The sequence below is a fragment of the Gekko japonicus genome, unplaced genomic scaffold (assembly GCF_001447785.1).
Source record: "Gekko japonicus isolate JY-2015 unplaced genomic scaffold, Gekko_japonicus_V1.1 scaffold435, whole genome shotgun sequence".
NCBI classification, from domain to species: domain Eukaryota; kingdom Metazoa; phylum Chordata; class Lepidosauria; order Squamata; family Gekkonidae; genus Gekko; species Gekko japonicus.
In genome coordinates, this window is record NW_015161417.1 from 477,954 (window position 1) to 489,338 (window position 11,385).

Sequence of the window (11,385 nt, forward strand, 5' to 3'; positions counted from 1 at the left end):
GGGGGAGACCCGGAATAAAAAGAAGGTTGAACTCGATTTTAGTGCAGTATGGGGGGGGGGGAAGCAAGAAATTGCAAGTAGATAAATAGGTACCACTTCGGTGGGAAGGTAACAGCGTTCTGTGCACCTTGGTGTTTAGTCATGCCGGCCACATGACCACGGAAACGTCTTCGGACAGCGCTGGCTCTTCGGCTTTGAAACGGAGATGAGCACCGCAACACTAGAGTCGGACTTGACTGGCTTTCGAGCAAGGGAACCTTTACCTTTACTATGGGGGGGGGGAAACCTGGATTAAAAAGGTTGAATTCAATTTTAGTGCAGAATTGCTTTTAGGACACCGTGGTGAACATGGATTAAAAGGAGAGTGCAGAAAAGGCCTTACTCTTCTAGGGTGGATCAAAGTGGCTACCCATCTGAAACTATCCCCAGTGGACCCTTTGTGTCACCAGATTTTGTTGAACCTGTAGCTGCAATACCACATCCTGCCTGTCTGCAGCCATGGCGCTAAAGAACAGCTGGGGTCAAGCCAACAGCTCTTCATTGGCTGCTCTTCAGTGCTAGCACAGCAAGTAGCCAAAAGGTGGCACTACAGCACGGACCAGGAAACTCAAGGAGCCATTAGGGTTCCACTTAGTCCAATAAGGCTAAAATCTGCACCAGTCTACTTTAGATTTACAAATGTAGCCACGTGGGTGAATTTGGGGTAGTAGGGCAGGCATCAGTGCAGCTTCTTGTAGCCCTCTGAGATGTCAGGTGTGATCTCTTCTGTACTGGGAAAGAGCTCCCCCCTCCACCCCCGTTTGCATGGGTCTCAGATCAGGGAAGGGAATTCCAGTGGACTCTGAGAACTTCTTCTCATATCTCTGGAAGGAGCCACCAGTGTCGGCTTCTACCTCTGAGCTTCACATTCCTGGCTCTGAGCTTTACTCAGCTTTAAATGGTGCAACTGAAGTTTTTGTTGTCGTTGTTCAGTCACACAGTCGAGTCCAACTCTTCGCGACCCCATGGGCCGCATCATGCCCTCCTGTCTTCCGCTGTCCCCCGGAGACTGCTCAACTTCATGTTTGTTGCATTGATAACACTGTCTAACCGTCTCACCCTTTTCATCCGAAACTTAAAGCTTACTACCCCCCTCCAAAGCTGGGCTGGTTCCAGGTTTTGCGGGGCCCTGGGCAGAGAGCGTTCAGGGCTTCCCGTGCCCAGTACTAAGCCCCTCTTCTTGACCCCCCCCCCACCTGCCAGTCCTCTGCCCACTCACAACTTCTTCCACCGCCTGCAGTCACAGCTGCCCACACTGCCTGCACACCTTTTCCTCCATGGTGCTATGTGGCAGGTGCAGCTGGGATTGCTGTGGGACCACCAGCAGGGCGATTTTGGGGCAGGAACACACAGGAACGGAGTTCCGGCTGGCTCCTGAGTTGGCCACGCCCAGCAGGAACTCATTAGCATAGTTGGCCACACCCAATGTGAGTGCAGGCATCAGGGGAGATGGTTGCGTGGGGAGTCAGCAGCAGTGGGACAACTGACAACTGCCACACCTCAGGGTCTGCTGAAGCCAGCCCTGCCTCAAGGGGCTGGAATTGCCCTGGCTTCCTCCTGCCCTGGTTTGAGTCTTCTTTAGGTTTGCCAGGTGCTTACCATCTGTCGGCGGGGGGCTCCAGGCTGCTCCCCAGGATCTTCTTATGGGAAGTGATGTCATCATGCTGGGCACACCGTGCAGGGGACACTCTAGCATTTGGCCAAAACTCTATGGTCACCATAGAGTTTTTAGCCAAATGCTAGAGCATCCCCCACACGATGTGCCCCTATCCCCATCATGGGGATGGCAACCCTAGTCTTCCTAGCACATTGTCAGGAGTTCCTTGGTAACTGCACAGCATGGAAGGGGAGACTGCTTTCCAACGAGTTCTCTTCTGCTTCTGCTTCTTCTATGGAGGGAACAGCCCCTGTACACCGTTTAAGCCTGTTACAGCAAAAATAAAGGCTGGTTGCATGGAACCGTAAAGAGTAGTAGCATTTGCGGACTAAAAGCCACGTCCCTAGATGCCTGAAGTGTATCCTCAGTTGGCTATGCAGGCATGAGTTCAGGGAGGGTGGAAATATTGCAAATGGAATGCAAGAGATCCAGCCCGTGACATTTCTCAGCAAAGCCCAGCCGTATACAGATAAGCACCCTGACATTCACAGCCACGGTAATAGGTGATAACGCCTGTCTCCCGAGACTTAATTTAACACCTGTAGTGGGGGAAAGAATCCTGGTTTTGTTTGAGTTCCAAATGAAAGGTAATCAAAGCCCTATTTATGCATCCGAGTTCAGCCATCCGTTTCGCTCAGGAAATTTCTCCCTTTGAAAATTCTTTCTTATTGAAGAGCGGCGACTTGCAGGTCAGGCGCAGAGTGTCCTAGGAGATTGAAAGAGTCTCCGGCTGGTTTCTGAATGTTGTCATGTCTGATGTCAGATTTGTGCCTGTTTATTCTTGTTTGCGAAGGCTGACCTGTTTGTCCTGCGTAGACAGCAGAAGGGCATTCTTGGCAGCTGATGGCATATATCACATTGACAGATGAGCAGGTGAAGGCTTTAGGTCCGGTAATGAGGTTCTCTGAATGGATATGGGGACAGCGTCGACGTCTTGGCTTCTCGCAGGGCTCTGTTCCTGAGCTGACACCTCTAGTTCGTGGCCTGTTGTTGCTCCCGAGTAGCCATTTTAGTGTAGGAAAGGAGTCCCCAACCAATGTTCCCTCTAAGCTGTGGAGTCTTGTGAGCAACAATTCTACTCTGTGAGCTACTGGCATGAAATTTGTGAGCGAGAGATTTGGCTACTGCACAAATTAGTTGGCCCTGGAGTCATCCTTCCCGAGCGAAGACAAAAATCTGTGAGCTGGAGGCTGAAAAACTGTGAGCTAGCTCACACTAACTCAGCTTAGAGGGAACACTGTCCCCAACCCCTTTCAGCCTTTGGACACCTTTAGAATTCTAACTCAGGTGGACCATTGCACATAAGCTCCAAAACCATCCCGCAGGATTTCAAAGAGGAGAACTGAATAAAATTGCGGAGACTAGTTAGAATGAGCCCTGTCCTGGATGGCCCAGGCCAGCCCGATCTCATCGTATCTCAGAAGCTAAGCAGGGTTGGCCATGGTTAGTACTTGGATGGGAGACCAACAAGAAAGTCCAGGGTTGCTATGCAAAGGAACACAATGGCAAACCACCCCTAAACATCTACTGCCATGAAAACCCTACAGGGTCACCATAGATTGGCTGTGACTTGGCAGCACTTTCCATCACCAGAATTTATTTATTTATTTAGGTATTTTTACCCCGCCCTCCCCGCAAGCGGGCTCAGGGTGGCTTACAAGGGGCGAAAGCCCATACATAAAATCCAATAAAACAATAAAATCATAAGCAACAACACTACTAACAGTTTGGTGTAGTTGTTAAGTGCGCAGACTCTAATCTGGGAGAACCGGGTTTGATTCCCCACTCCTCCACTTGCACCTGCTGATGTGACCTTGGGTCAGTCACAAGCTCTGGCACAGCTGTCCTTGAAAAAGAGCAGTTTGTGTCAGAGTTCTCTCAGCCCCACCCACCTCACAGGGTGTCTGTTGTGGGGAGGGGAAGGGAAAGGAGTTTGTAAGCCACTCTGAGACTCCAAGTGAAGGGCGGGGTATAAATCCAATCTCTTCTTCTTCTTCTTCTTCTTCTCACAACAATAAAGTGCTTTCAGTATCAAGATGGTCTAGAGTGGTTATGATGGTCTCTTCCAACAGCCCCATTGGTGTACCACTGTCCAGTAGATCGTTCGTGCCAGTCCCATGTTATCAGTACTACATAGTTTATGGCTGGGCTATCAAGGACCATTCCCGATCTCGATGTTATTGCCACCATTGGTGGTGGTGGCAGCGGCGGCCCCTACGCGAAAGCCTGGCGGAAGAGCTCCGTCTTGCAGGCCCTGCAGAACTGCATAACGTCCCGCAGGGCCCTGATCTCCTCCGGGAGCTCATTCCACCAGGTAGGGGCCGCCACTGAAAAAGATCTAGCCTTTGTCGCAGCAAGCTTTACCTCCCGGGGACCTGGGATCACCAAACGGTTCTGGGTCCCCGACCGAAGTGCTCTTGGGGGTACATGTGGGGAAAGGCGGTCCCTCAGGTAGGTCGGACCCAGGCCATATAGGGCTTTAAAGGTAAGTACCAGCACTTTGAAGCGGATTCGGTATGCTATTGGCAGTCAGTGCAGCGCCTTCAGCCCAGGCCGGACGTGCTCCCACTTGGGGAGGCCCATCAGCAGCCTGGCCGCCACATTCTGCACTGGCTGCAGCTTCCGGATCTGCAACAAAGGCAGCCCCATGTAGAGAGTGTTACAGTAGTCTAACCTTGAGGTGACCGTCACATGGATCATTGTAGCCAGGTCATCGCGGTCGAGGAAGAATTAAAATTACTATCTGAAATGCTGGACAGGCTCATAGAATCAAAGGTGGCCTCTTTAGAGGCCCACCCCTCCAGCACCCCCTACAGTTCGGTGGATTGGGAAATGCCTCTGAAATACAGAGCAAGAACCACCCAGCACAGTACAATCCAGGGCTATTTTGGGGCAGGAACGCACAGGAACGGAGTTCCGGGTGGCTCCCAAGGTGGCCACACCCAGCAGGAAATCATTAGCATCTAATAGGCCACACCCAACAGCAGGAACTCATTAGGATTGGCTACATTAGGGGTGTGTGGCCTAAAATGCAAAGGAGTTCCTGCAACAAAACAAGCCCTGGGTTTTGTCAACAAACAAGGTAAACAGAATGAGAAGCAAAAGGTGGGTGTGGCTGGATGACCACACTTCTGGTAACATGGGGGTGCGGCCTAATGTGCTAATGAGTGGTGCAGTCAGGGGTGTGGCCTAATATGCTAATAGGTTTCTGCTGCTGGGTGTGGCCTATTATGCTAATGAGTTCCTGCTGGGCTTTTTCTACCAAAAAAGCCCTGGTACAATCCATTTGACTGCAAAGTTCTGTTCACTGCAGTTGGGTCTGTAGCAATGTTTTTGGCTGATTAGAACCTGGGATTTGAGAGAAATCATGTTCCTTCAGTGCACAAGGATGGAATCTAGCCCTACTGGTGGAGTCTGCAGATGCGAGTGTGTGAAAGAGAAAGAAATAGCTGTGAGCCGGATGAAGGATAAAGTATCTTGGGGTCCTGAGTTTAGGGTTGCCAGCTTCGGGTTGGGAGATACCTGGAGATTTTGAGGGTGGAGCTTGAGGAGGGTGGGGTTAAGGTAGGGTGGCCAGGTCTGGGTTGGAAAATACCTGGAGTCTTTGGGGGTGGATCCAGGAGAGGGTGGGGTTTGAGGAGGGGGGAGGCCTCAGCATGGTACAATGCCGTAGAGTCCACCCTTCAAAGCAGCCATTTTCTCCAGGGGAGCTGATCTCTGTCAGCTGGAGATCAGTTGTAAAAGCGGGAGATCTCCAGGCCCCACCTGGAGGTTGGCAACCCTAGGTTAAGGAGGGAGGGGCTATAATGCCATAGAGCCCACCTTCCAAAGTGGCCTTTTTCTCCAGTTGAACAGACCTAGGGATAGGCACGAACTGAACCATAGAGCAAAATTCGTCACAATTTTTGCCCTGTTCATGGTTCGCAAATGAAAGTTCGTGATGGGTCTACTTTCACAAACTTCCACAATTTTTTAAAGCAGTTCATGGATAGAGCAGAAAGAAGGGGTTTAATGGGATTCCAATTCCTTTTAAACCCCTGTTTTCTGTTCCCTGTGAAAGCCACCAAAAAAACCAACAGCTGAGCAGCAGGGATCTGCCTGCTCCCCACTGCTCAGCTGTTTCGGGCTTTCTTGTGTAGTCTCTTTGAAACTGTTTTTATTTATTTTATTTATTTATAATTTCAACGTATAGCCCTCCCTCCCCGCAATGCAGGCTCAGGGCGGCTCACAAATAGGCATACGCCAACACATAAAACAGTTAGAGCCATAAAAACCATTATTACAATTTTTATTTATTTTTATTTATTTATTATTAAATTTATACCCCGCCCTTCCCCGTAGGGCTCAGGGCGGCTAACAAGGCAAGAAAAGGCTTGCTAATAAAACATCAATACTCTGATACAGTTAAAACAACATATACAATTTAAAACCAATAAAACAATTAAGGTGCTCAGTAATCACAATCATTCCAGAATCTCAAAAACCCAAAGAGGGCGACCACAACCCTAACACAACCCCAGCATTCCCAGTAGGCATTGATGGTAGATCCTGCAAACCTCATTTAAAGGACTATGGTCCCTTTCAACAAGGTTTGCGGGGCCACAAACCACGAACCAGTTTGATTCACGAACACACCTCCCAGGTTGATTTGGTTAGTGGTTCTGTCCCTGGTTCGGCCATTTTTCCGGTTTATGACCATCCCTAAACAGACCTCTGTCACCTGCAGATCAGTTGTAATCCCAGGAGATCTCCAGCCATAACCAGGAGGCTGGCAACCTTAGGTGTGCATCTTTCTTTCCTGGTATTGGATGCGGGTTAACGGAGCTATTGTAGCAATGCCTCTTTGCTTCCAGTCATGCCGTATATTTGTAAATGAAGAAATATTACGTGACCCATAAACCTCCCGTGCCCTCTGTCACTGAATCAAAGTAGCGTTGTCCCCAGAACCAGCCACCACTTGAAGTAGGGTTGCTAAGTCCATCTTCAACCCCCCGCGGGGGACTTTGGGGGTGTTTCTGGAGGGGGCGGGGCATCCCCGACGTGATGACGTCAAGTTGGGGACGTCCGCCACCCCCCACCCTCCCGTGTGCCAGATCTCCAGAAACGGCAGTTCCCTGCACTTAAAGGAGCCAGCGTTTCCCTTTTAAATGCAGGAGCCGGCGTTTCCCCTTTAAGAGCAGCCGCATTTCCCTTTTAAGAGCACGAGGCTGGCATTTCCCCGCAAGCTTGCGGAGATTGGGCTTGGGAGGAAACACGGGTTCCACACACTTAAAGGGAGAGAGATGGGTGGCTGTGGGTGTTGGGGGTGGGGCTTCCCCCGCCAGCCATCTGGCCAGCGGCGGGTAGAACCCCCCCAAAATGGGGGACCCCTGGCAAACCGAGGGGGTTTGGCAACCCTAACTTGAAGAGATGTATAAGCATATAGTTGACAGAATCGGAGATCAAACAGGCCGAAATTTGAAATTCCTATGGATTTCCAGTTCCTGTGCATTTTTTCTTAATTTCTAAGCAGATACGGACAACGAGATGCCTGGGCTCATCAACCAGACAAGCAACTGCCCCCTCCCACTCACAGCTTCGGAGGTCACCTCTTGCGTCAGTGGCTACGCCTTTGGGATGACAGCCTCGCTCACCTACGGCAACTCTGAGAGCCATCCTTTCGAAGGTCGGGCAAACTTGCACTGTTACCTGCTTCTGGGGCTTCTTGTGGGTTTCTGTCAAGAGGACACACGTAGGCGGAGGCTCCTTCCCAACCATCAGGCCCCGGAACCGGCAAAATGCTATTGATTTAAAATATCGATTAACCACCTTCCCACAGAGTTCAAGGCTGCTTACAGTATCAATCAAGCACATAAAAAATTAGAAACATAACACACACCAAAAAAAATAGAATTTAGGACTGCTTTAAATAAATGCAGTTTTAAATGAAACAGCCTTCAGCTGTGGCTCAGTGGTAGACAGGGCTTTTTTTGTAGAAAAAGCCCAGCAGGAACTCATTAGCATAATAGGCCACACCCAGGACAGCACAGCTCATTAGCATATTAGGCCATACCCCTGTGTTACCAGAAGTGTGGTCATCCAGCCACACCCACCTTTCCCTTCTTATTCTGTTTACCTTGTTTGTTGTCAAAACCCTGGGCTTTTTTTGGAGCAGGAACTCCTTTGCATGTTAGGCCACACACCCCTAATGTAGCCAATCCTAATGAGTTCCTGCTGTTGGGTGTGGCCTATTATGGTAATGAGTTCCTGCTGGGCGTGGCCAACTTGGGAGCCAGCCGGAACTCCTTTCCTGTGCGTTCCTGCCCAAAAATAGCCCTGGTGGTAGAGCATCTGCATTGTATGCAGAAGTTCCCAGGTTCAATCCCTGGCATTTTCAGCTGAAAGGATCAGGTAGGAGGTGATGGGAAAGACCTCTGCCTCGGACCTTGGAGATCTGCTGCCACCAGTCTGAGTAGACAAGACTGACTTTGACGGACCAAGAGGTCTGATTCGTGCCTCCTAAAGATCGAAACTGAGGGGGGCTAGGGGCACTACCCTGGGGAGGTCGTTCCATAATCATGGGGCTGCCACTCTCTCTGGTGTACTCACCAAATTAGCATCTTTAATTGATGGTACAGTCAGAATGGCCTCTCCCTGTGATCTTAATTCCTGGGAAGCAGGGCTCTTTTTGTAGACAAAGCCCAGCAGGAACTCATTAGCATAATAGGCCACACCCAACAGCAGGAACTCATTAGCATATTAGGCCACACCCCGACAGCACAGCTCATTCGCATATTAGGCCACACCCCCATGTTACCAGAAGTGTGGTCATCCAGCCACACCCACCTATTGCTTCTTATTCTTTTTACCTTGTTTGTTGCCAAAACCCAGGGCTTTTTGCATGTTAGGCCACACACCCCTAATTGTAGCCAATCCTAATGAGTTTCTGCTGTTGGGTGTGGCCTATTATGCGAATGAGTTCCTGCTGGGCGTGGCCAACTTGGGAGCCAGCCGGAACTCCTTTCCTGTGCGTTCCTGCCCAAAAATAGCCCTGCTGGGAAGGAACATTTGGGAGACCATACACTGGTCCCAAGCCATACAGGGCGCTAAAGGTCAAAAACAAGACCTTGAATTGGGCTCAGGAGTGGATCAGTTACCAGTGTAAGGGCTGTAATATGCGGGTCACATGCTCCCAATAGCTACCCCCAACCAGCACTCTAGCCACAGGGTTCTGCACTTGCTGCAGCTTCCAACTAACAGTGGTTGGGTTGGGAAACTAAGTCATCATCTGTGGAAGTGCTGTGGCTTAGGGGCAGGGTACCTGGCATCCAGCGGGGGGCTCCTGGGTCCTTCCCGACATCAGGGAGGTGACACTAGTTTTTGGGCAAAAACTCTATGGTTTTTTTGCCTTCAAAACTATAGAGTTTGCCCCAAAACTAGAGCATTGCTCCCTGATGGCGGCAATGCAATGACGTCACTTCCAGGTGATGTCATCGTGCCAGGGATGTTGCCCGGCGACGTTCCCTGTTCGGGGGCGGGGCTTCCCCTGGGACCCGGGAACCCTATTGGTGGCAGAGCATCTGCTTGGCATGCAGATGGTTCCAGGTTCAATCTCCGGCATCTCCAGTTAAATAATCTGACAGTAGGTGACATAAAAGACCTCTGCTGAGACCCTGGGGACCTACTGTCCGCCTGAGTAGGCAATACTGACCTTTATGGACCGATGGTTTGATTCAGTATAAGGCAGCTTTGTGTGTTCATGGCTTCTTTTGCCTATTTTCGGGCAGTGCTGAGGTGCCCTTGAGTCAGGACTGGGTTGTATGTACTGTCCCCAGTCCAGCCTTGCACACACATGCCTTTGACTGCTGGCATTGATCTTACAGGTATACTGCTGTGAATGCATACAGCTTGCTCAGAATGCTGCTTTTCCAGGGTTCCTAATCCCCCTCTGATTCAGTGTAAGCATTCAACAGAATACATGGACCAGTGTACACATCATAGTGTTGCCAGCCTCCAGGTGGGGCCTGGAGACATCCAGGAATTACAACTGCTCTCCAGGCAATAGGGAGCTGCGGTGGCTCAAGTGGTTAAGACGCTGAACTGCAGGCTGTGGAAGATCAGTAGTTCAGCAGTTCGAGACCCAGGTGCCGCAAGACGGAGTGAGCTCCCATCTCTAGTTCCAGCTCCTGCCAACCTAGCAGTTCGAAAGCAAGAACTTGCAAGTAGATAAATAGGTACCACTTTGGTGGGAAGGTAACAGCGTTCCGTGCGCCTTGGTGTTTAGTCATGCCGGCCACGTGACCACGGAAACGTCTTCGGACAGCGCTGGCTCTTCGGCGTTGAAACGGAGATGAGCACCGCAACCCTAGAGTCGGACTCGACTGGCTTTCGAGCAAGGGAACCTTTACCTTTACCTTACCGGGCAATAGAGATAAGTTCCCCTGGAGAAAATTCGCTTGGGAAGGCGAATTCTTTGCCATTATACCCTGATGAGATCCCTTCCCTTCTCAAACCTGGCCCTCTCCAGGCTCCACCCCCCCCCCATCCGCAGGAATTTCCCAACCCAGAGCTGGCAACCCTGCGACACAGCCTTCCTCTCCCTGTTCATCATAAGTGCATGCACTCAGTGCTCCCTCTAAGCTGTGGAGTCTTCTGGGCAAAAATTCTGCTTTGGGAGCCACCGGCATTAAAGTTGTGAGCGAGCGATTTGGCTGCTGCATAAATTAGTTTGCTCTAGAGAGCCATCCTCCCTGAGCTAAGGCAAAAAGCTGTGAGCCGGAAGCTAAAAAAACTGTAAGCTTGCTCACACCATGGCTATTTTTGGGCAGGAACGCACAGGAACGGAGTTCCGGCTGGCTCCTGAGTTGGCCACACCCAGCAAGAGCTCATTAGCATAACAGGCCACACCCAATAGCAGAAACTCATTAGGATTGGCTACATTAAGGGTGTGTGGCCTAACATGCAAAGGAGTTCCTGCTACAAAAAAAGGCCCTGGGTTTTGACAACAAACAAGGTAAACAGAATAAGAAGCAAAAGGTGGGTGTGGCTGGATGACCAGACTTCTGGTAACATGGGGTGTGTGGCCTAATATGCTAATTAGCTGTACTATCAGGGGTGTGGCCTAATATGCTAATGAGTTTCTGCTGTTGGGTATGGCCTATTATGCTAATGAGTTCCTGCTGGGCTTTTTCTGCAGAAAAAGTGGGCTCACACTAACTCATCTTCGGGGGAACACCGCATGCAATGCTACCCGGTCTCACAAAATCCAATCCATATGTACTCAAAACCGCTGTCCACCGAGACGGCTTTAAAAGCAGACTGTACACAGCCACCCCATTTCTCGACGCCATTTGCACATCCATCCAGGAATGCAAGTCGGGATGCCTCCCACTGGATCCCAGTAAGCGGGACCCTCAAAGGGTCTGGCCCTTGGCCCTTGTCAGGCTCCGATGAGCCCTGACACCAGTTCTGTGGTTGTGTGTGGGCGGGTGGCCAGCGTTGTCTCTTTAGAAAAGAGAAAGGGTCTTGCTCTTTTCTATGGTTGCAGACAGACTAACATCGGCTACCCAGGGCCGGCTCGAGGTGTTTCTGCGCCCTAGGTGAGGCTGCCTTGTGGCGCAGATGCCAACCTCCCGGTGGGGCCTGGAAACCTGGAGACCTCTGGAGCCAGCCACCCTTTTGCTGCCGCCGCCGCCGCCACCTCCTCCCCC

At 50.8% G+C, this 11,385-nt stretch overlaps 1 protein-coding gene across 1 annotated transcript in view; it reads left to right on the forward strand.

Moving 5' to 3' along the window:
* Positions 1 to 7,222: 7,222 nt before the first annotated feature.
* VWA5B1 (von Willebrand factor A domain containing 5B1) overlaps positions 7,223 to 11,385 on the forward strand; it is an 80,053-nt gene continuing 75,890 nt past the window's right edge. The window contains exon 1 of the mRNA XM_015427880.1: positions 7,223 to 7,361. Within this exon, the coding sequence (XP_015283366.1) occupies positions 7,223 to 7,361 (139 nt within the window). The remainder of the gene's footprint in view (positions 7,362 to 11,385) is intronic.